Here is a 24,520-nt window from a genome sequence, read left to right on the forward strand (position 1 = left end):
TCTACTAAAATCCTCGCCGCTGATTAAAACGGCCCAACCTTGCTCCTGCTCCCCTCAGGGCGACCGTCCACATCCAGGTGAACGACATCAACGAGTACTCCCCAGTGTTCAAGGAGAAGACGTACAAAGCCACCGTCATCGAGGGGAAGAAATACGACAACATCCTGAAGGTGGAGGCGGTGGACGCCGACTGCTCCTTCCAGTTCAGCCAGATCTGCAGCTACGAGATTGTGACGCCCGACGTTCCCTTCACCATCGACAAAGACGGTGAGGACCTTGAAGGAGCGTGCCTTTGTCTTTGCCCGCTTGGAAAACCGATCGGCACGCGGCTGAGATAATGGGTTGTATTGACACGGATCAAGGAGTCTTATCGATTTTGTGTGCAAACTGACGCCACAAGGGTTTCATTTAAAATTCAGCGCAAGCAATTTCAGCTTCCTGTAAATATTATCCAGGGTGGTCGGTATTTTCTCATCATGTCTGTTTCTTGTATTTCTTTGTTGGAAAAACAGCACAACAGAATCAACAGATAAGAAGGAACTAAAGACAGTTCAAAAATGGCACCTCAAAAACAGTGTCCATCCATCTCCTTCTTTTCCTTTACTTCAACAACTTAATATTTTTGGGCTGTTTGTGAGGGTCTTATATTGTTGCATCTTTATAGCTTAGAAAAATGTCATTTTCATCAGAGAAATGGTCAAAACTTGACCCCCTTTGTTGTTGTCTTGGTCAGGCTTTATTAAGAACACTGAGAAGCTGAGCTACGGCAAAGAACACATGTACAAGCTGACCGTGACCGCCTACGACTGCGGGAAGAACCGAGCTTCTGAAGACGTGTTGGTCAAAATCAGCATAAAGCCCACATGCAGAACCAGCTGGCAAGGTGTGAAAGTCAAACTTTCTATACTACTTTACAACTCTACGCAGATTATCCCTCCTTTAATCTCTCAATTCTCCTTTTCTCTTGGTTCTCAGGTTTCAATAAGAGGACTGAGTATGAACCGGGCACCGGTAGCCTGGCTCTTTTCCCCAGCATGCACCTGGAGACCTGCGATGTGCCCATCACCTCCGTCCGGGCCAGCATTGAACTGGAAACCAACCACATCGGAAAGGGCTGTGACCGTGACACGTACTCTGAGAAGTCACTGCACAAGCTGTGTGGTAAATGCACAAACGCTCCGCTGGAAATGCTAATCATTTGCACTCGAAGTTGGACTTCTTCTCCCTGAACTTTTCTACATTTTACAAACGCGCAGTTGTGAGGTGGAAAGAAAATTATGCAAAAAATGAGAGTAGAATATGTCGTCTGCAATAAAATAAATATTTTATTTTTGTTAGGCATTCTTTTTCACCTCTGTCGTTAATTTGATCTGCCTTTCCATCTGTTCCCTTATAAAGACATGAAACTTAACATGTTAAAGTTGCATGTTTTCAAGTTAAAGTATATGCACACAAAGCAGAGTCCAGTGTAGATATGTAAATCTGCTTCTGCCGTCGTCGTATCTTAGGAGCCAGCTCCGGCACCGTGGAGCTCCTTCCTGCTCCGAGCAGCTCTGCCAACTGGACGGTGGGACTGCCCACTGATAATGGACACGACAGCGACCAGGTGTTTGAATTCAACGGCACCCAGGCCATCAAGGTGCCCGATGGTTTGGTGAACGCCAACCTGAAGGAGCCCTTCACCATCTCTGTGTGGATGAGGCACGGACCCGGCTCCCACGACAAGGAGACGATCCTCTGTAACTCGGACAAAACAGGTAGAGGTCTATGATAATCTGATACTCTGCAGAAAAACGGCGTCGCTCTGATCAGATCAACAAAAGTCGGCGTTGTTCTTCAGGTGATAGCAGGCCGACTTTGTAATCATCTTTATGTGTCTCTGACGGTTCAGGCCTGATCTAGCTGACTCTAGGTCGTTCCTCTTTAGGTCAATGCATCTGAAAGCTGAGTGTCTGAGGTCAAACCTGTGACGAGTTCCCTCGGCATCTCGTTACCGCCGCGCACATTTGGTCTGCTAGTTCACAGGATTAAAATAGCCGCCGTATCTCTGGCTCAGACTTAACGCCGCGGTTCTAATCAGTGTTTGTGTTGCGCCGACTGGAGCGTGCAAGTCCTCGCCCTCACCTCTGCTCACTGACCGCGCTTCCTTTTATATTAGAGACTATACGATCAGTCACAGGCCGCCTTGATCTTATTTTCTGTAAAGTCTCTGGTCTGATCCGTGAGCAGGCGGCCGTGGCTGCTTATATAGGAAGGATTACATCAGAGCGGCTGCGTCCCGGACAGGACGCTCCGAGGCCCGTGATGTCAGCGCACCATCAGTGACCTCTCTTTAGCTGCCAGTCATGGAAGCATGAATCCCGCCCTTGTGGGTCACCACACGTTAAAATTTTGGAGCTCTGATGAGAACAAAGTAGTGTTGGTTTTTTTAACCTGATCTTTTTCTCTTTCTTCCTACCTGCAGATATGAACAGACACCACTACTCCCTCTACGTTCACAACTGCAGGCTAATCCTTCTCCTCCGCCAGGATCCGTCCGAGGCGGAGAACTACAAACCAGCAGAGTTCCACTGGAAACTCGACCAGGTCAGCCGCTGCCTCTCAAACCGAGCTCCGTTTGCTCTCGTGCAGCTTTTCAACTCTTTTTCTTTTTGTCTTTTTTTAACTGCCACGTTTACAGGTGTGTGACAAAGAGTGGCATCATTATGTGCTCAACGTGGAGTTCCCCACCGTTTCTCTGTTTGTGGACGGGACGGCCTTCGAGCCCTTCATGGTCACAGAGGACTACCCACTGCACCCCTCTAAGATCGAGACTCAGCTCACAGTTGGGGCCTGCTGGCAAGGTAGACACTCTGATTCCCTTCAGGTTGTTTAATAAGCATTCACGGTTTATATCGGGGGTTTCCAACACTGCCCGCTGTCCTGGAGATCCACCTCTGTGTCTCACAGTGACAGTCACCGAAAACCCTGGTTTACATAGATTGAAACAGACAAATTTATATGACATAATACTATGATATAAATTGAATTTTGAATTGAATTTCAGTTCAAGAGGTGTGAATATTTTCATAAAGCACTGTATGATGATGAAAATAGTAAAACTATCTAGCAGTACTCTTTACAGTCAGTTTTGTATTTTGTTTAGTCACTAAATGTTGTTTTTACTCTTCCTGGGAATCTCTACTGATGCAGCATGATCTTTTTATTCTCTAGCATCTGTAGTCTCTCCTGCAAAAAAAAAAAAAATCCTCAACCTTCCTTCCTCTCTCTTTCCCTGCTCTCTCGTTCTCCGTCCAATTACAGAAAACTCGGGACATGACAATGACACTGAGGCGGCCCCTGAGACCACCTCAGGTTGCTTAAGTCTTTCCCTTCCTCCTCAGACATGTCCATGTGTCCACAACGTCCCGCCATGCTACCAGCTTAACCGCATCTTCACGCCATTTTTAACTAGAATGACAGGAACATTCTAGATGCAAAAGATCGTTGTTTGCTTGTTGATCGACGTTCTTTACAGCATGATGGGCTGCGTATAAGTTTTGCGATGCCGTCCTACCTGTTTTGTTTTGTTCTTCTTCTTTCATTTTCTTCACCTTCTTTTTAATAATTTATTTAGATCTTCAGCAGTCGGGAGGTTTGTCCTCTATTTCAGCCGATACTCTGTCTCCAGCAGAACAGAAATAGAAACGTAAAGAGCACAAAAACAACTCCGATCCGGCTGCTTGTTTTCCTCCATACCGTTAAGTGTGGCCTTGTCAAAACTCCTGCATATCGGATAACAAACCTGCAGTTCGTCTGACCTTGACATGTGCGGTTTGGGGCTAACGCTGCAGAAATTAAAGCTCAGTTTTACCGATTACATTTGTCAATATCAACATTTTCCCGTCTTGAAATTCTGTCGTTTGTCACGATTTGCTGAGAAAAGCAGATTATTATTTTTTAAATTTTCCTCTCCTTTATGTCTTTTTGTTGTTGCAATATCTTTATCCACAGTACGTTCGTAGCTCCACTTCATTGATTTAAATGTTGCATGTGCTGCAGGCATACATAAGCTCATCCATCGTCTGCCTGTCTCATCCTCCGGGCCTCGGGCCTTTAAGGGGGGCATATACTAACTTGCATGAACTTCATTCATGCCGGCTTTGCTCATTGAGACACCACGCTTCCATAGTCAGCTCTGAAACATTGAAATCCCCTCTTAAGTAGCTCACTCATTTTCGCGTTGTTCCATTTTTTCCGTACTTTCCGAACCAGGCGGGAACGCCCGAATGGCTCAGTTTTTCCGAGGAAACCTTGCAGGCTTGATCATCCGCTCCGGCAAGCTGGAGAACAAGAAGGTGATCGACTGTTTGTACACCTGCAAAGAAGGCCTGGATGTGCAGCTGCCTGAGGAAGTGGCTTCAGCGGTGAAGGTGAGGGAGCAGAGTGGCTCGTTCAGGTTGGTCAGTTCCTTTTAAAGACGTATCACACAGATCGCAGCTGTTTGTTTTGTCCACCATACTGATTTTTTTTTGTTTTGTTTTTGTAATATATTACATAATATGTGTAATTTGTTAGAATATAATACAGGAAGATACCAGAACTGCTGTGAGCAGAGCAGAGGCAAACCCTACCTGTGTGAGAGAGCGATCACTGCAAATAGGACTTAAACGAGAATTAACATTTTAAAATGTGGAAAAATGGCCACTACTTGTTTGGCATGGCTAACTTTATAACCACAGTCTCTGTACGTATTTTCTCTAGAGTAGGGGTGTCGAACTCCGGTCCTTGAGGGCCGCTGTCCTGCAGTTTTTAGATGTGCCACAGGTACAAAACACTGGAATGAAATGGCTTAATTACCTCCTCATTGTGTAGATCAGTTCTCCAGAGTCTTGCTAATGACCTCATTATTCTATTCAGGTGTGGTGCAGCAGAGGCGCATCTAAAAGTTGCAGGACAGTGGCCCTCCAGGACTGTAGGAGCATATATATTCTCTAGAATATAGAGCTAGAGAATATAGAGCCTTTTAATCCAGTTTGTCTCACATCAGGCAGAGATGGTTTTATCATGTTGGATGGTCAAAATGATAAAACCATTCCCCTCTCCTGTACTCTGTTCAGCCTTCCTGTTATCTGCCAAAAGTCTTGCTCTCTTCCACATTTTGCAGCATGAATAAATGACACTTTGAAAATTGTTTCCTTTTAAAGAACTTCGTACATCTTTGTGCCTCCTCTGACACTATTTTAAGCACCACAACTGTAATTGACCCAGCTAAGAAGCAGATGTAGTCACAACTTCCACACTGAAGGCTGTTCTTCTGTCACAAGACGCCTCTCTGTGCGAATTATAAAAGAAGGAAGTGACTAGAAGGGTTTAATGATGCTGAAAAGCAGACGGGTAAGGGTTAAATACATTTTTAATTGTCTCATAAGTAACCTGTACAATTACGTGTCTGCACACTGTTGTAAAGGCGAATCCGTAGGCGTAATGGTTCAACTTCCAGAGATTTTACACTTGAAGATCTGTTTTAGGTAAATAAATAAATAAACTTTTGGGTTCAGTTATGTAAACTCCTACTTCATTTCCTTCACTTAGGTTGATTTCAACCCCAGCCAGTCCTCTCTGACAGTGGAAGGCGACGACATCGGCGCCTTTGACAAAGTCATGCAGCACATCTCCTACTTAAACTCCCGCCAGTTCCCAACTCCAGGCATTAGGCACCTCCGCATCTCCACCACTGTCAAGTAAGTGACGGAAGCAAAACGTAATTTATCTCAGGAGCCTGTGAGTGGACGGCATGCGCACTAAATTAGAGGACAGGGTTTCTTTCATCTACCACCGTGATTTCAGGGTATTTGTCAACTCTTCGCCAGGTGTTTGAACGAGGACGCCTGCGTGGCGGTGCCGGACGCTGAAGGCTACGTGATGGTGCTGCAGCCCGAGGAGCCGAAGATCAGCCTGAGCGGCATCGACCACTTCGCCCGCAGCGCCGCCGAATTCGAGAGCCAGGAAGGCGTGACTCTGTTCCCCGAGCTTCGCATCGTCAGCACCATCACCCGGGAAATGGAGGCCGACGCAGAGTCTGAAGCAGCAGAAGGCACCGACGACGACCCCACAGGTAAGGGACGCCTGGACCTTCAGACGAGACCTCGCAGTTTAGAAAATTAGTCAGATACTTAGTCGTAATAAAACGAAAGCAGTCAGACATGTTTTCAGCCAGAGTGTTGGCATAACACGGTCTGTGTATTTATTCATTAAATGGAGTGAAAGTCTTGATCCGAGCTTTAATTTTCAGGCTTTGCTGACATGTTTTCTTCTTGAATAAATAACCTGGAAGGCTGAAAGGTTTATATCAGCGTAGAGATACTGTAGCTGGCAGTAACTTTGCCTGGAGGATGAGGGAACTGTACAGACACAATGAGACTTTTGGGAATCAGAGCTAAGTTGTTTATTTGTGGGCGTGGTAAGCGACCAGCCGTGCCATCTGTCGGGCTTCCACATGGGTTAAGACGAGGAAGGACAATAGACATGCTCCAGAGCCGACACATTGGCATATGGGACAAAGGGGGCTTAGCAAGATCAGTTGCTCTTACTCGCTTTAATCTGACCCAACTCTCATGACCGGACAGCAAACAGGGTCACAGTCGATGTTAAAAATCATTTAATTGTAGTCGCCGGAGAAATGAATTTGCTGCAACAAAAGCTAGACTGCATGTTCAAGCTTTGAAACTAGACAAATCGATATCAGGTGGCAGGTTCTAACCTTTAATGCAGCTCTTAAATAATGTAGAAACATCTGTGAAATATGCTTCAAATGCTGTCTTGGTAATGTGTTTGTTTTTTTTTTTATGCTGGGTTTCTTTCAGTTCAAGAGACAGTTGTGTCAGAGGAGATCATGCACAACTTGGACTCGTGTGAAGTGTCTGTGGTGGGAGATGAGCTGGACGGCGAGCATGAGAGCCTGGAGGTGGACGTCTCTCAGCTGCAGCAGCGCGCCCTGGAGATGAGCTCGTCTAACCTTGGCCTCGTCATAACTGGTACACAACATCACAGATGGATAGCTTCCACCGAAATTAGGCGTTTATGTACTTGAGCTTCTCTGCGTGTCTTCCAGGTGTGAACACCATGGCCAACTATGAGCAGGTCCTGCACCTCATCCGCTACAAGAACTGGCACACCGAAGCGCTCTTTGACCGGAAGTTCAAGCTGGTCTGCTCTGAACTCAACGGTCGCTACATCAGCAACGACTTCAAGGTTGAGGTAGGAGCACTCTTAACACATCACCGTCGTTTCTATGAATCACTGACAACCTCAAAATGCCCTGTTTGAGAGGAGAAGTTGACAGGCGAGGCCTCCCTTCTCTTTAGGTCAATGTGATTCACACGTCCAATCCTGTAGAGCACGCCAACAACGCCATGGTGCAGCCCAACTTCATCAATCCTGTCCATCACGCCTCCGTCGATCTGTCTGGTCACAACCTGGTCAACGCTCACCAGGCTTCGGGTACTGAAATCTGTGGAACATTCTGATTTTTTATTTATTTTTTTTTTGGTTTGTTTTAATCATGCTAACACTGTCTTTGTGTTACGTTGCTCAAAACCTGATAAAACTGTGTTTTAGCTACATGCGTCTCACCGGTTTTAATAGGCAGATGGTATTGATGCTAAGTGTTGAAATCAAATCTGTTTAATTAAAGCTCTAGAAATGATCCGGTCTGCTAAAAGGCGGGCGCCGCTGCAGATGGATTACTGCGTATTTAGCCAAAGTAGGGCGTCTGTGAAACACGAGTTGTTGCTGTTGTTTTTTTTTCCCTTTTAGTTTCATTTTATGGCGTTGGTTTAAGGATTACACTTGAGCTCAAGTCTGTGACATCTGCACCGCCCAGGTTTGGAGCTCATCCTCGTATTCTAGCCTCTGGTATCTGACAAACACTCCCGGTCCAGAGCAGAGATCCTATCTGGATCACATTGGGGAAAGTGGAGCAGTTTGTCGGGAGACAGGAAAAGCTATTTAAAGAAAACACACACACACCTTGAGCTCCTAGACGCCTTCATGTGGTCGCTGCTGTCCTTGAAATGCTCTTGCGCCTTCCTGCATAAAACCAGAATCCTTCTATCAATCCCCCCCCCCCGCTGCTTTCTGATTCGGGCTGTTTTCTCTGCAGTGGTCCCCAGCGCCGCCACCATCGTCATCGTGGTGTGTGTGAGCTTCCTGGTGTTCATGATAATCCTGGGCGTGTTCCGCATCCGAGCTGCACACCAGCGCTCCATGAGAGACCAGGAGAGCGGCAAGGAGAACGAGATGGACTGGGACGACTCGGCCCTCACCATCACAGTTAACCCCATGGAGGTAGGAAAAAAATAGAAAAAAAATGCAAAATGAGATGAAATATTTCACCGTTTAACAAAAGATTGTTCAGCTTTACACTTGATTAGTTGTCCTGTGTGATGCTGCGACTGTGTCCTAGTCCTGATTATTAGAAGCCGTGATGGAGGGACATTGTTGCAGAACTAGAGTTGCATTTGAAACAGGAATGAATCAGTGATTTTTGTGTTTTTTTCTCCACTGTTTATGGCAAGAGAAACGGGTTTGTTGTCCCATGTAAGCCACCATTATAAATCTCAGTATTTTGGCAGGCGTAAACATATGAAAAAATTAAATTCAATCACTTTTTGAACAAAGGATAGCTAAAGGAAGTCCTTTTTTTAATAAGTATAAAAGAAATTATAGGCTAACGTTACCATTTAACTTAAATTTTAACTAATTTATCCCTTTGGGATCAATAAAGTAGTTTTGAATTGAATTGAAAATTCTATTAAATCATCTTTTTAAGTTTCTGCATGAGAAACATTTAGAGAACGAATGTTGAGATTGGTTTCGTTTTCATCTCAAATCCCTTAAAATATAAGAAAAGCTTTTCTGTTCAAAAACATGTCAGTGAAGCAAAACACAAAATACTAAAAACTGAACAAGAAATAAGAGCATTTGTTTAAACTGTGTCTCGGTTTAAAAAGACAGAATATGAGAAGTACAACAAACAAAGGATGCATGTTTTGAATTTCTATACATTCTGTCTTGTATAACATCATAGAAACACAAAAGTACAAAGTTATAAAAGACACCATGCAGTCAACAATTGCAAAAACCAGTAAACATTACACTTTGATGAGTTAACCAAAAATAAAACCGAAATAAAATGAACCGAAAATAAAAGTCGGAAATCATCAGATTTGGCGCACATGCTTAGCTAAGAACAAGATGGCTGCTGAGTCCTCTCACCATAATTGTTCCTGACTCCCGACAGATTTTACCTGCAGTGCTGACACTGATGCTGCGCGTCACCTCTTCTCATCCCGCACACATTCATTTTAAAAACAGCTGCGTGGGTTTACGATGGACGTGTTTTTTGTGAAAGGGGCTGGAGGCAACGTGATCACGTAAAACGGCAGAACAGAAACTTGAAAATAAATAAGAAAGATAAACGACAAACCGGACCACATCTCAACATGAGGATGGCTGAAATGCAAAGAGGAGACAAAGAAGCTCACGACCAGGAGAGGCAGAAAGCAGGAGGCAAAGGGGAACTCTCAAGCTAAGATCAACAACTGTAAATGCATGAAACTTAACCATAAAACAGTGTTGAGGAAAAATTGATGCTCACAACCCCCTTTCAGTCCAATCTGGCTGAACTGTTTTGGGGGGGGGGGGAAAAAGAGAGCGAGAATCGGTACAAATTTGAGTGTCTACATTAGTAAAACTTTTGGAGGCATCCTCTAAAAGCCCCGGGGCAACACAGTACAAATGCTTTGATTTTTAAGTTTACAACAGTTGTCAACCTTTAAAAATTCAGCTTCACAATTATGGACTACTCTTTGTTGATCTATCCTATAGCATTAGTAACATCAACAAATAGTTTTAAAATGTCGTAACACTCTATAAGATAATTTTCTAATGTTAAATCAAATAGAAATGTCTTGGACTGGACGACACAGTGTCATACATGCATAATATAAATCACAGTTGGCCACAAATGACTGAATATTGACTGTTTTTGTCTGATTTTCAAGCAACCATATTCAAAATGAAACGTACATTCATACACTGCTGCTAAATCCCTAAAAGCAGCACCAAAGAAGTGGCCAACAAGTTTACAATGTTACAAGCACCCCTTATATATCAGCGGCACTTTCAATTTAACATTACAGCAAAACTGGGTGTAAAATACCCTTATTAAGTTAGAGTGCACCAAAACAATTGTCCCTGATTTCCTCAACTTTGGGAGGGGCAGGTTGCTTGAAAGCTGCTGTTAAAGCTGCAATCCGTTCGCTGTCTTGCCGTTTTTGCACTCATTTGCCATCCCTCCTCCTCTAAGCTCTCGAATTAGCTTTCAGGCCAACCCTGCATTTTATGATGATGGCAGCCGAGGGATGAGAGGAGATCATTAAGTAGAAAGGAGGGAAAACGACTACCAGAGCTACGTAGACCACAGACGAAGCACCTCGACGTGCAAACAAACACGCTTGGGACGTATCTTGCCTGTTTTTTTTTTTGTTTGTTTGTTTGTTTGTTTTGTTGTTGCATTGGTGACCAAAATCCCCCCTCCCGCCCTTTTTCCTGCACCCTGTGATGCAGACGTACGAGGACCAACACAGCAGCGAGGAGGAGGAGGAAGAGGAGGAGGAGAGCGAGGACGGGGAGGAGGAAGACGACATCACGAGCGCTGAGTCAGAGAGCAGCGAGGACGAGGAGGGCGGCGAGCCAGAAGACCAGCAGGGGACCAGCAGACAGCAGCAGCTGGAGTGGGACGACTCCACCCTCACCTACTGAGACACACCGAGCCCCCACACACACGCACACACACACACACACACACACACACACACACACACACACATAACCAAGCCACAGTCACCGCTTTACGCACCCCTCCAAAAAACATTGACAAAAGAATAAATAAAGTATAGAAGAGTCCTTCAGCGTATACGGTCAAGGCTTTCCTGTTGTTATCTTCGTGGTGGTACTCAGTGTAGTGTAGTCATCACCGGATTGCTGATTTTTACTTTATGTTTTTTATTTATTATACTTTTTAATTCCCTGGAAAACCTGGCCTGCATTTCTTCTGGAGTGTGCGAGGAAGTCAGCCCTGCACTTTCTGTTCTCAGTCAGGCTTTCGCGCAGAGATTCGTTTAGATTTCCCGACGTATATCCTTTGGCTTAACGCTTTTAGGGTCGCTTGCCATGACTTCGGTTTTTTTGATTGTAGTCCACAGTGAAGCAATTTTATCAAAGTAGCCTGCAATCTCCCTCTCTCCCCTTCTCTCTCTCTCTCTCTCTCTTTTTTATTTTATTTTTCTTGTTTTAGTGCATGAGGAAAACTTGGGAAGTCTTATGTGTAGAGAAATGAATTGCTTTTTAAAGATTTTTTTGTAAATATGAAAACAACAATGTAATTTAGTCAATGTGTTTAGTGAAAGCCCGCTCAGCAGGGCTCGATATCTTTAAAAAATAAAAACAAAAAAACAAAAAAAAAAACACGCCGTACTTAATGTAGAATATTTGTGTCACCGCAGGCCGTAGCATGTCGCTGAATTTCCGCTGAAGCTGTTCCATCGCGCTTTCCCCTAAAGTCTGCCTCGTGATGAGAAACCCAGGACTGTTACGCGGAGGTTTCCATGACAAAGTGGTGTCCGTTTTTCTTTTGTTTTTTTTGACGTTTTCTTTCGGTCGTTTTCCGCGAGAAGTGAAATCGGTTCCAGTGCTTTTCTCGTGAGCAAGGATGATTCGACAGGTTTTCGCTCCGTTTACTGTCGAGGACCTAAAGCGCCGCACTCTGAAAAATAAGTCATTTAAGTGATTTCTCCAATCTTTCTACGCTGTACTGACTTAGTAAGCAAAAATTTGGATTGATACACAAAGAGGAATGTCAATAAATTACTGATTACAGAATTAAATGTGTAAATTATTGATTTTAAATTTCATTACATATTAAAATGAAACAAGAATTTTATAATTTCATTTAATTGTTTCAGATTTTCTGCTGTCATGAAATAACTTACTGTTGTAAAAGACACCCTAACATCTGATTGGTTGGCCTGTACTGCAGTTTCAGCCTAACAATTTTTTTTATATTTTTAAAAATTTAACTCCTCATCAGATGCTTTTAAGCACCCAACTCAAAGCTATTTTGTATCACAACTGATACATAAAGCATTTGTGTTTGTTTTTTGTTCTATAGCCTTAAAACCAATTGCCACCGCAGGACTTTGAAATATTTCAATAAACACTGAAATACTTCATATTTTTAACATTGTGAATCCAGATGCTAATCAACCATCTCCACTTTTAATTATGCTCCATATAACATTGTGATATTTAAATAATGACAGCTAAATCACTTCCTATATCATGATTAAGACACATAAATATTTAATAAATGACTTATTTATTAAATCGTGGCGTCTTTGGCCCATCGATGCGTCACGCTTGGCTCCGCTTGCACAGGTGGCAATGCTCGACTCCTGGCGCTCACCTCATTTCGTTCCCGGTGGAACTCGTTGTTGTACAGCAGGAATCTTTTTGGTTTTACTTTTCAGATCAGCTGCGCTTATTTCACAAACATTTGGTACTTTTGGAAAGCAAGGCTGCGAGATTTTGAAAAGTAGGTCCCGAAGTTTGGACCAGCAGAGGTTCGCTCCGCACCTCCACCGAGGTTCAGTGGTGGCGGTTGGATTGTTTTTCAGAGAGAAAAAATGAATCTTTGCTCCACGGCTGCACGGCTGCTCCACGGCTAAGATGATTGAGACGTTTATTCGGTGCATTTTCAACCTGTTCTCCTGCTCCAACCCGCGTGACGGATTTTGCTCTATTTCAGCAGGAAAACACTTTAAAAATAGCTTCTTCTTTTTTCTTTTTTTTTCTCACAGCAGACCACTAGACTTTGTTGTTCATGGAACCACGCTGGGAGAGTTGTTCCTACACATTTGTTTACATTTGGTAAACTTAATTTTCCTGCTGGAGTTTAGTGTTGAAGCTCGTACGATCGATTGGGAAAATGTGACCAGCCTGTCTCCTCTCAGACACTGTTGTCCGTCAATGTTGTGTACATACATACATATATATATAAATATATAAATATATTTGTCTTACAAAACCAGAAGATGACGATCCTTTGCGCTTTATTCTAGTTGTGAGGGTACTAAAAGCTGCGTTAATTACTACCAGATTTGGGGCACTGCATGGCGCAGAAGCGGCGTTTACAAAAAGCTCAAGTGGCTGGATTTTAGTTATTTTTCTTTTTTCTTTTTTTGCATGAGTCTGTTTTCAGAGGCCAAATCTGATTTTCTTTATGGGGACAGAACTTTTAAAGAGTTGATTTTAATTTTTTTTCTAATCTCCAGTTAATTGCTTAACGACCAGTCTCCCTTCCACGACGACACGTAAAGCACGGGGCCAGGTCTGAGCCAGCTGAGGTGGGGAGTGCCTTTTCGCCAATCGTTGCAAAATTAGCAGGTCTAACAGAAAAAAACAAAACAAAAAAAAAACCAACAAACATTTATCCACGCTCTTTTATTTGTGGCTTTTTTAAAAATTATTATTATTGTTTGATGCTAGATTTCTTACAAAGCTGAGATGTTTTTTTTCCAGCTTGTAGTGACTGTAGTCCACCGCTAGTTTTATTGAAACTACAAACATTCTACATTAGATGTCATGTGTCCTTGTTGATGTGTAGAGAAAGTAGATCCATATTGTATCTTCTATAGATATTGTACTGAATCCACCTTTAAATGATGTACAGTACATGAAGAAATCGCTTTGGCAGCATAATGTGGGCGTACTAATAAATTTTGCTGTCTGTGTACAGTGGAAGGTGATTTTATTTTTCTTTTCTTTTTTTGAACCGCGTCCCATCGCCAGAGTCGTTGAGGAGTGATTCTGAGGGCAGCATGAATTTTACGCAGTCGCAGTAAGGCCTGCCATCTCCAAAACTCGCATCTTCATCGTTGTCAGACAGTTCAAAGTCCAGTTCAAAAAGTCAGTAATGGTTCTCTCACAAGCCTCCGCCATGACTCCAACCCCCTTAACCTGAGTCACCTCTCGCCATAAAACGGCAGCCAGGCCGTAGCGCCGCTACTAGGAATCCACTTTGCATGAGCCACACGTTTGTGAATGTCCCGTGTGGGGTTGAGACGGAGAAAGGAGTCTGTGACGCACTACTGATTCTCGAGATTGTCTTCTTTCACACATCCGTCACCCTCCAGACCAGATTGTTTATTTTTATTTTATTTTATTTGCTGTTTCCTTTAAAATCTTGCTCAAATGGACAAACGGTTGTGATGTCTGCATAAAAATGTTGGATGCTTCCTTTGTTGCTTGTTGGAGGCGGGTTGTAGCCAAGTCGACGCTCGCTCTTACACAAAATAAAGGATGAACTGATGGGATGTAAACACTTCCTGTTCTTGTTTTGTTTTTTGTTCTTTTTTTACAGTAACTGTGCCGCTGTTTAACATGCATTTCTGGGGTGGAATAACACACCCTGCATGCAGAACGTCTGGAGCAATAGTGCCCCCTGGTGTTGAGTAAAAATTGTGCAACTTTTTTTTTTTTTTTTAAGATCACAGGTTAATAAAATTTAAACACTGCCAACTTGAACATTACTGAAGACTTATGGAGCATGCCTAAAATCCAGGAAGCCAAACCATCACAGGACATACATCCACACACACGCTCTAATAAATAAGGTCAATTTAGAGATAATTAACCTAACAGTCATAGTTATAGACAGTAGGAGGAGGAATAAAATAAACCCATTGAACCTGTTTTACCGCATGATGCGTATCTTCCCACAGCCGCTGGATACAAGAAGTAACTACAGCTAACATTTAAAAACCGATGTTTAATGTATTGATTCCATCATAATGCTTGTGTGTGAAACTACTTTTCAAACATCTTTTCAACAAACTTTTTTTTTTGTCCTCCTGTAACCTACTGATTCTGTTCTACCAGCACTGAAATGTGACTTTTGCTCAGTTTAGTCACTAAAATATCTGAAATGCACAATAATTCACACACGATGGATATAAAGAGCATTTTTACTGGTTCTGTGGAGGAGCGGCTCTGTACAGTCAGAAGTCACTTTATGCTTCTTACAGCAAACAACAGACATTATGTGCAGTCCAGGTCAGAAGTTTACATACCAATCTTTTAGCTTGGGCCTTTTGGAGATTAATTTATGCCAATCTGTCCAGCATGGGACGATTGTACAATACAAGCTGTGATTTTTTATTTTTTAAACAAGAACTAGGTGTGTAAGTTTGTTATTGTTGCTTTTCAGTAATACAAAGTCAAACCTGTGCATACCGGTAATGGCTGAAATATATGTATACAACCCCAAGTGTTTTTAGATAAATGCTCATTAGCAACTAATATCTCATCCCCGTGCTTTTTCCATCTGTTAAAGACTTTTGGCGAAACTCTATATTTCATTCACCTTCTTGGTAGAATCGGTCGTTTGTTTAACTTGCCTGGTTTCCTGGCGTCACATTTCAAAAAGCTTTGAAAAGCGATCCAAACACATCCAGTTTGGATTTGATTTTAGGAACATTCTGTTGTTTGAACAAGCTGTTTCCGAGTTTCAACCACCCCCCTGCTGATTTCAAGTCAATTTAATAGTAGTCATCCTCCTTATTCACTGTTCCATCCACTTTGGGCAAATATCTAGACCCCAGCATGATACTGCCAACACCGTGCTCAGCACTTGCCTCACCTTGATTCCTCTAAACGTTCTTCTTGTCACAACAAAGTCAAACTGGTGATCTCAATTCTTGTGTTTAACCACGGTTAAAAATAATAATAATAATAAATAATAAAATAATCATTAAAAGACCACAAGTAATGATTTTCATTCTAGCTTGAATGATGATGTTCAAGCCTTGAGGCGGCTTCACAAAGGCTCAGGATCATCTAGTGTTTCTGCTTTATCCAAACAACTTCAGTTTAATTAAAACCTTAAGAGTCTAAGAACTCTCAGGTTGTAAAACAGCACACAGGAAAACAAACACTACAAATCACAGCACCTCTACATTCATCTGCATGTACTCGTACCAACTATATTACAATTTTACAGACTTGGACAAATAACTGAAATTTACAAAAGTGAAGAAGTATAAAACAATACTATTAAAAATGTTTGCATCTCTAGAAACACTAAAAACTGCACAGATTTTTATGCAAAACTTGATTAATTGGCACACTTCTTTTTTTTTTTTTCTTTCTTTTTTTTAATAATAAGAACAACAATGACTTTTAACTATAATTTTGTAAACTGTCTATGCTTGGGTTTTCACCCCAGAACTGGCTAAGGCCATAATTTTGTCTTCCGACCCTGAAAAAAAAAAAGGGAAAGAAATACAAGATGAGCGTTGGTAATGAGACAAACCGAAAGAGTTGATAAAGTGTTTCTGCTCACCCAGGTTTGCAGTGACTTTTTCAAACTGACTCAGAGTCGCCGTCGCGTTTTCAGCCAGGAATGTGTCATCCTCTGGAGTGAGCTATTGAGGGGGTGGGGGGGAAATACATCTACAATGTCACAACTCTTTAAAAAAAAGATCAGTCTGTCAACATCATGGCTGCCACATGACTAAAATAAACTGCATTGGGAATTTTGCATGGAAACGTTAGCAGAAGCCACCGAATCACACTGCGCAGTGCGGTGTTCGTCACCTTCTCTCCCAGCTTCCTCAGGGCTGTGAGGATTTCCATTTTCTGCTGCGTGTGCACGTCCCGAGACATTTTCCCCACCATCACGTCTCGGTCCATCTGCCCGGAATGTCACACACAGGCCGCACAATTTTCAGGCAGAGCCATGGAAAAGAAAACCACAATGCAGTGAGCGACATGAGCCAAACGCTCATCGGTCAAAAGATTTAACGGCACAAATCATTCTAACAAAGCTCCGTGAAGACTGACAGGAATGGTTTCACGACGATAGGAAAGAGCAAGCGGGTTTTGAGAGACTGCGCTCAAAACCGAATTTAGGGCTTTTACAGCCTTTTTGACGCCAACGTCAATGTAACGACACAGGTTTGGCCGTGTAATCAGGGATCTGATCTGAGCTTTGGTTGTCTGATGTTCGGTGGAGCAATGGAGTCTATCAGCTCTTCAGCACTGGAGGACACAAAGCGGTGAGAGGTGCATTCATTGGTAAAACCAGGAGAGAACGGAGCAGCAAAAGAAATGTTTAGGAAGTTTAAACAATTTGACAAAACGGAACAAGACCAAATTCTGAAAATGTTCTGCAGTCAACCCTTGAATATGCTAAATGTGACTGACAAAACATTCTGACCATTTCTGTGACTGATTGGCGCAATGTTTGAAAGCGTAACTCAAACCTCGGCGAGTCGGGTCCTCAGCTGTCCTGGCTGCTTCTTTGCGAAAAGTCGGATCACCTCGGGGGTTTTGAATGCTTGGCTGATGGCAGCTTGGATTGCCTGATGGAGATAAAGACTATCACAATGATATAGTGGGACAGATTTAGACATACATTTTCATTTTTATGAGACAATCTCAGAATTTTATGTGCTAACAACTGGGTAGCTAAAAGCGAATTATGCAACATCTGAGTCACTGTCGTCAGATACTGCAGCTTCTCATAATTAGGGAACAAGTAAGTCGAAATATTGATTTCTTCAGTTCAGAACTGCACGGTTTAGGTTATTGTTTTCATCAAATTAAAATTAACATTTATTTTTAGCGCTTTAGAAAGCACTGCCAAGTTTAAACTTTTTCCAAGGGTAAATTGAGCTTTTATGCAACAGCGTCACAGATTTTACAGCATACACGTGAAGGCCAAATTCTAGACAAACATATAGAAGATCTTTAATGACAGTAAAAAATATTCACTGTGGGTTTCCTGTTTGAAACTTTAGAAGAAAAGCCTTCATGTTAACCTTTACAACACAATGTGTGGTCTTAAGATATGAATTAAACGACAGTAAGGCCTTCTCAGACAGATTCTACTTTGAGCGGGTTTAAATGTTGCATAAATGCCCATGAGATGAGATAAATTATTTTCGTCACCGAGTGGGAGTATTACTTCCACAAAGTAATGAGTGCTTATTAATAAATGTCCCTACCAGCTGCATCCCACCAAGTTCATCCACCAGTGTCATGTCTCCTGTCATTATCTTCTTCAGGGACTCATTGAATTCCTCCAGCTGTTCCAGTGTCTCTTTCTTTGTCTCCTCATATTCCTCCTCGTCCAAGTCCTCTCTAGAAAAGGAAAAAAAGGGGGAAAAAAAAGAAATGATAAGGACCTTAAAGAAGAGAAAAGTAAAAGTAAATGAGTGTATTGATTGGCTTATAGTCCACCTGCATTCCTCCAGGTCCTGAAGCTGCTGCATCAGTCTGTCAAGTTGTTCCTCCATGTTCTGCTTCAGTTTGCTGGTTTCGGACTTGCCCCGTGATGCCATTATGTTAAAATCCTGTTTCCAAACTCTGGAGTGTCAGATTTAAGGAAGCAAATTAACAAGCAACAGATCAGAATGACATTAATCAGTAAGTCCCAAACAGACTAAAGTGGATGCCCGGTGAAGGTTGTATTCACTGTATTTACTGTATTTGGTCACTATTACTGATTATTTTTCACGATAAACCCGAAGGCTCAGATAAACATTGATACTGACAGTAAGCTAGCATGCTAAAGCACAGCATCTCACCGTGAATTGTCTTTGTAATAACCAGTTATAAACACGCCGTAGGAACGACGGACGTTTGCCTCAGGCTAATGAGAAAAACAATAGAATAAAGAACAGAGCCACCGCATAAAAACCCATATAAAAAAAATTACTATTTTAGTAAAAAGAGTGTTTACTGTTCGTCTCGAGTCGCATAAGTCTTGAGGATTTGTGACCATGAACGTAACTTCAGAACGTGGGTGCGGCTCTCGTAAATTCTGTCCAATCAGATTTGTGTATCCTTACGTAGCCCTCGACGTCAGCTACGTACAGGAAACAGCTGACACCCATAGAAGAGCGAAACAGAAACTGCATTATTTTATTATAGGTACGAAAACGTACTATTTCTTTTGAACACCGACTGTTATTTTTCGTTTGTCTTCTTAAAAGTAATTTGGGTTACCTCCATGTTGCTAATTTATAGAGCTAACAATCCAGATTACAATGGAAAATTCAACTTTAACGAGACTAACACATGTTAGCTCAAGTTATAGCACTGCTATTTATGCTCTCAGCATAATAAACCTTAAGTATTTTACCTCGGTTTGTTAATTTTTTGTTTGTGCCTACGTTAAAATGCGATTTAACTCTTGGATTTTTTTAACTAAATCGCATTTTAGTAATGTCAGCTGCTGTGTTTGTTGCAGGGCAAATCCTGCACCAGTATGAGTAATGGAGAATCCCACTACATCCAAAGTGGTTCTGCTGGCCTGTGGCTCCTTCAACCCCATCACTAACATGCACCTGAGGATGTTTGAGCTGGCCAGAGATCACCTGGAAGACACAGGTTGAAGCCATTTAAGATTACATCCTTTGGTTTTAGTGTTAAGAGTTTTCTGTCTACTTCCCTGTGAAACTTTGTAAGCCTAATCAAAAATGAATCTTAAAATGAACTTGGAGCCCGGGAACTGTGTGATGTGCTTCTACTGTCTTCTGCCTGATAAGTATCTGCAGCATCATCTTTAACTAAGTGGAAAGTAGAACACTGTACAACTGATCAACAAATAATAGAAAATAACTCTAGAATATTATGATTTTCCTTATTTCTTTATAGGTTCTTAGTTGGGCATATTTTTTTTTTTAAAAGTACACCCTAGTAATGTTAAATATGTACAAAATACACACAATTGTAGAATTTAAAGTGAGAGCTACTTTCTTTTTACATGTTTTACAGAAAGGTTGTGCTTAAAGTATCCTAAAATGCATTTAATGCTGTCTAGAACTTAAGGCCTCCTTCAAGCACTGAGGTCCTTAAGCAGTACTAAAGTGTTAATTTTAAACTTTAAAAAGTGGTTTTGAAGAGCTGGAAACGGCACAAATGATCATTTGTGTTATTTCATTTTGCACAGTAATAAATAATGCACTTTTAAACTTGGTGCAAAGTGGACCAAAAGACACCTGGCCTATTTGAGGCTAACCTGCAATTTTGGAATATTTCCACATAACTCATTATTGCTTCTATTTTTTAATCATCTCAAATCACGCTCCTACTGTGATTTAAACACCAAAACTGCATCTCCTTTGTGTTTTTAAGGTCACTACAGTGTGATAAAAGGAATCATCTCCCCGGTGGGCGATGCCTATAAGAAGAAGGGTTTGATTGAGGCCAGCCACCGGGTGGAGATGGCCAGACTGGCCACAGAAAGCTCAGAGTGGATCACAGTGGACTCCTGGGAAAGCCAGCAGTCAGACTGGGTGGAGACGTCTAAAGTTATCCGGTAGGTTTAAAGTTCACAAAACATTTTTCTCTTGGATTTTTTTTTCATCCTCTGACTCTGTTTTAGCTATTTACCATCTATCTGTGATGACAGCTAGTCTTCAAGCATATTCACATTAGATGGAGTGATGCAGGCGACTATGGCTTGATTTGAAACCTTGGCAAAGTTTTCCAAAGTTTTAATGTCCTTTTTTTTGTATCTGAGTTATTCAGACTTTAGACCTTTTTATTATTTCTTTACGCAACAGTTGAACACTTCCTGTTTCAGACTCTATGAAATGGGATTTATCACACAGTTTCTAAAGTCAGCTTTGTTGCTTGCAAAAAATAAAAGATAATTTAAAAATAAAGGTTATGAGGAAGTGGAAAATGTGATAGATTGAATTTATAAGTGCAAAAAAATAAATAAATTGTAACAAAATGTATTGATACCTTTAAGCAGGCTCAGAATTAGTTGGAAGTTATGTTGCATGTAAACAGTGTCACATGTTACTTTCATTTCATTTGTGCATTAAAGAAAGGGTGATGTGATTATTACGTGCTTCGTCCACTAGATGGCAATATTAGGTCCGTGTGATACGTGAGCAGAGCTGCTACAGTAAAACTTCTTGTTCATTATTTTGAAACATGAACAAAGCAGATAGGACAGAAGATTTTAATATATAATTTTCTAGATTTCTAGATAATTAATTTCCTGTATTTTTGGATATTTTTATTAACACATTTTGAAGCTGAAATAGTCGTTCTCGTTTTGGAGCAGTGAGACACGATCACCTGGGCATCACATTTACATTACTTCATTAGGTTTGCAGAGTTTGACGGCAGCTACAACACACTCTAAACACATTAATAGTTAACTGATCCTTTTGTCTTTTTTACTTCACACAAATTCTGACTCTCTACTTTGGTAAATATAAAGTAGGTTAGCAGCTAAATGCCGGGCCTATTGGCTTCTTTCATTCAATCATTAAACATTTCCTTCAATTTTAGCTTCAATGCTGAACAAGATATTTGGCATTCATGAAATTGCAACTGGGGAATATTTTTGCTCGTAGAATAATTTTTGGCTCATAGATCAGAAAGACCAGCCTGTAACCTGCAAGATGTTTTCATAGAATAATAACAGATGTAGATTTTTATCTTAAAACACATATGGATTGAGGGATTTGAACAGCTGCTTTTGACTATATAGCCGTTTTATCTTTATTCATACAGGCATCACTATGAAGAGCTGCTCGCTAGAGAACATAACAGGGACGACGTGGACACCGTCAAGTATACAAAGAAGAGACGTATAGAGGAGAATTATATAGCGAGTTCAGTTCATCACAGGAAAAGAGGTGAGCTATGAATATTTGTAGGGTTGTGTGAGTAAATAGACGTTGTGTTTTTGGCGTTCTTGCTTATTTACAGTTTGGTGCGTTCTGCTGATGTGCAGGAATGCAGTTCTTGTAGGGTGTGGGCGCTCTGTCTCATGGTCTGGACGACAGCCAGTCACAACCAACAAAGTTAGTTGTCAGAGTGAAGCAGCGTGAAAATTGCCTCTGGGCAACAAGGTGGTAATTACAGATGCACTTGAAATTAAAGCAAAACTGCGTCACACATGAGCAAAACAATAACTGGTCATGTGAAAAATGGTGTCATGAGCTTATCATTATCATTATCATTAGTTAAACTTGTCCTAAACTTAAGCATTAAAGGACTTTTTATACCTTCCCCAAACCAAAACGTATACAAAAGTTTTTGTTTTTCCAACTTTATTTCCTGTCTTAATATCTGCATGTTTTGTTTATCCATCCATTTATTTGTTTAACAATCATGATAGATCTGCCATTCATTCTTACTGAACTATTTTAAAAATGGTCCAGAAACAGACTGGGAACTATGGAAAATTCAGTCTTTGATTCTACAGAATCTTTTATTTCAAAGTTGTCTTCTAATAGATCTTTGAACAAGTGTTGTTACACCCCATCTGAGCTCCTTCAGAGCTGAGCCCCTTGTCCCTGTGCTCAGACGGCCCTCAGCTGATGCTGCTGTGTGGGGCAGACGTCCTCGAATCCTTCGGAATCCCCAATCTGTGGAAGCAGGAGGACATCGCCGAGATCGTGGGACGGTACGGGCTGGTTTGCGTCACCCGCAGCGGCGGCGACCCGCACAAATTCATCAACCAGTCGGACGATTTGTGGAAGTATCGCAAGAACATCCACGTCGTCCATGAATGGGTGACCAACGACATCTCGGCGACTCACGTGCGCCGGGCGCTTCGTCGAGGGCGAAGCGTCCGATACCTGCTGCCCGAGAGCGTCGTCCGCTACGTTCAGGAACACAGCCTCTACAGCGCCGAGAGCGAGCAGAAAAACGCCGACGTGGTTCTGGCACCTTTTCAGAAATACTCAGACGCTTCTACAAGCGGATAATTTACTGACATGTTTACGACAAACAAAAACCGGTTTTGCTGTGAATTTAAAATGAGTTGCACATTTCGTTGATGCCCTTAATAGTGCCTCCTCCACAGATTGTAGTAATTGAATAATTATAGTTTCATTTTGCACCTGTCAAATAAAGCATCTGAGCTAAAGTTCAACTACAAATAAACAGTTTTATACATTTGATATTTTGTACAAAAAGTGATCAAATAATTTTTATTGAATAAAAATATACTTGAATGATTCTGAGGCTGCTTTCACTCTGTCATCTCACCATATATTTTCACTCAGAAGTGGAATTTTCCAAGCACCTCCCCATCCCCTTTTAACAAGCCAAAGTCTCCCTGGAAAGACTTTTTGTTGGACTAAGTGATTTGTGCCACATTAATAATAAAGAGGTTTCTTTGATTTTCACCTTGGGTGTTCCCTTTTGTTTCTTGTTATTCTAATGCGGCAGAGACTGAAAGCTGATACTCCCTAATTATTCAGGGTCCTAGTTTTCAAGTACTCCCTATTTTTTCACCTCTACTTTTTGCATAAGGCAAAGGAACTTCATTCATGCACACGCTCATTAAAAGCCGTTTGCAGGAAAATTACATAAATGAAGAAAGGTGTGGGGGTGGGGGGAATCTCAGTTAAACAATAATGGAACCTGATAATGTACATTTTAAATTCAATAAACTATATTTTTAATTTTAAAGGGGGAATCAATTTTCAGGAGGTTTGTTGCAGAAGAGAACTAAAGGCTAATTGTTTAGTTTTGGGAGCACGGAGCCAACAGGCCTCCAACCCAACAACACAAAGAGTCCACATGATTCAGTCACTCAAGAAGTGCAAACCATTTCAGTTTAGTTAACCGCTGATATGTAACATTACATTTTTGGGACCACAAACAATGACCTCTGCTTTTTCTGCAAAAAAAAATACAAATGGTAACATTTACAACACATTTAATATCGGAGTGACAGCTTTGGTGTGTGTTATTATGTACAACAACATGGTGGAATAATTTATGTTCCGGTACACTTGATTTAATTGATTGTAGAACATGTTAAAGGTACGATGGCTCATATGTCAACGCTCAGTTCCACTCAGACCTCAGAAAATGTGTGATTAGTGGAAGTTAAGTTATCATGCGATCACACAAACAGATAATTATTTTGAAAGCGATTGATTAGAATAAAGGATTAACTTCATCATAGAGGAAAATTATTAACTTTGCATTAATGTGTGAAATCCAAGATTGCATCAAAGCCTCCACTCTCTTGAAAATTGCTGTGAGCAGTAAAACTGCGGCGTCCTCCCAAACTTTTGTTTTTTTTCATAGAACAAACAACATCTGAGCAAAAAGTTCCAGGAAAACGCAAGAGGCCCTTTTTAATTAAAAAAAAAACAAAACAAAAAACGACAAGACAACGAGGTGATGTTTGTTTTCTTGAAAACTGAATTTCTTCCACACTTTGTGCTGCAGTGTGTCTACTTGTCAATTTCAATTTGCTGCTGCACAGAAAAGTTTGTCATTTTGCTGTAGACCGTTGTGATTATGACATTGATAACAACGTAACCTAATTTGGTTTGAGGTCAGGAGATTGTTAATCAAAATTAAAACATTAAATTAGTTGTTGCATAATACTAGAATAGGGTATTTTACATTATTTTCAATTGTA

At 41.4% G+C, this 24,520-nt stretch overlaps 3 protein-coding genes across 7 annotated transcripts in view; 2 read left to right on the forward strand and 1 right to left on the reverse strand.

Annotated features, from left to right (window-relative positions):
- clstn1 (calsyntenin 1) overlaps positions 1-14,425 on the forward strand; it is a 36,769-nt gene extending 22,344 nt beyond the window's left edge. For 2 of the 3 annotated variants that reach the window (XM_015009302.2, XM_015009303.2), the window contains 14 exons: positions 59-267; positions 734-883; positions 976-1,161; positions 1,509-1,757; positions 2,465-2,586; positions 2,681-2,843; positions 4,255-4,412; positions 5,575-5,723; positions 5,853-6,097; positions 6,846-7,016; positions 7,094-7,239; positions 7,347-7,482; positions 8,144-8,328; positions 10,612-14,425. In XM_015009302.2, coding sequence (XP_014864788.1) covers positions 59-267; positions 734-883; positions 976-1,161; positions 1,509-1,757; positions 2,465-2,586; positions 2,681-2,843; positions 4,255-4,412; positions 5,575-5,723; positions 5,853-6,097; positions 6,846-7,016; positions 7,094-7,239; positions 7,347-7,482; positions 8,144-8,328; positions 10,612-10,806 — 2,464 coding nt within the window. In that variant the 3' untranslated portion in view covers positions 10,807-14,425. Of the gene's footprint in view, positions 1-58; positions 268-733; positions 884-975; positions 1,162-1,508; positions 1,758-2,464; positions 2,587-2,680; positions 2,844-3,303; positions 3,355-4,254; positions 4,413-5,574; positions 5,724-5,852; positions 6,098-6,845; positions 7,017-7,093; positions 7,240-7,346; positions 7,483-8,143; positions 8,329-10,611 lie in introns of all 3 variants that reach the window. The other variant, XM_015009298.2, reaches the window with a different exon arrangement.
- Positions 14,426-15,050: 625 nt separating this feature from the next.
- On the reverse strand, positions 15,051-18,929 carry lzic (leucine zipper and CTNNBIP1 domain containing). Of its 3 annotated transcripts, XM_015009305.2 has the most exons (8): positions 18,848-18,929; positions 18,693-18,757; positions 18,346-18,471; positions 18,111-18,246; positions 17,367-17,465; positions 16,699-16,794; positions 16,445-16,526; positions 15,051-16,360 (listed from the first exon to the last, which is right to left on the reverse strand). In XM_015009305.2, exons 1-8 carry the CDS (start codon positions 18,887-18,889, stop codon positions 16,305-16,307), a joined length of 702 nt encoding a protein of 233 aa, XP_014864791.2. In that variant the 5' UTR covers positions 18,890-18,929; the 3' UTR covers positions 15,051-16,304. The 3 variants fall into 3 exon arrangements, with proteins under 3 accessions (XP_014864791.2, XP_014864792.2, XP_087863194.1); XM_015009306.2 differs by lacking the exon at positions 18,693-18,757 and having other exon boundaries at positions 18,848-18,907; XM_088007068.1 differs by having other exon boundaries at positions 18,346-18,458; positions 18,693-18,906.
- A 30-nt stretch (positions 18,930-18,959) lies between these two features.
- nmnat1 (nicotinamide nucleotide adenylyltransferase 1) lies at positions 18,960-23,097 on the forward strand. Its single transcript, XM_015009304.2, has 5 exons — positions 18,960-19,038; positions 19,358-19,497; positions 20,245-20,428; positions 21,643-21,767; positions 22,441-23,097. The coding sequence occupies exons 2-5, from the start codon at positions 19,383-19,385 to the stop codon at positions 22,842-22,844; spliced, it is 828 nt and encodes a 275-aa protein (XP_014864790.1). The 5' UTR covers positions 18,960-19,038; positions 19,358-19,382; the 3' UTR covers positions 22,845-23,097.
- The last annotated feature ends 1,423 nt before the right edge of the window (positions 23,098-24,520 follow it).

The sequence above is a fragment of the Poecilia mexicana genome, unplaced genomic scaffold (genome assembly GCF_051168715.1).
Source record: "Poecilia mexicana isolate PSO_F unplaced genomic scaffold, ASM5116871v1 scaffold_7, whole genome shotgun sequence".
Lineage (NCBI taxonomy): Eukaryota > Metazoa > Chordata > Actinopteri > Cyprinodontiformes > Poeciliidae > Poecilia > Poecilia mexicana.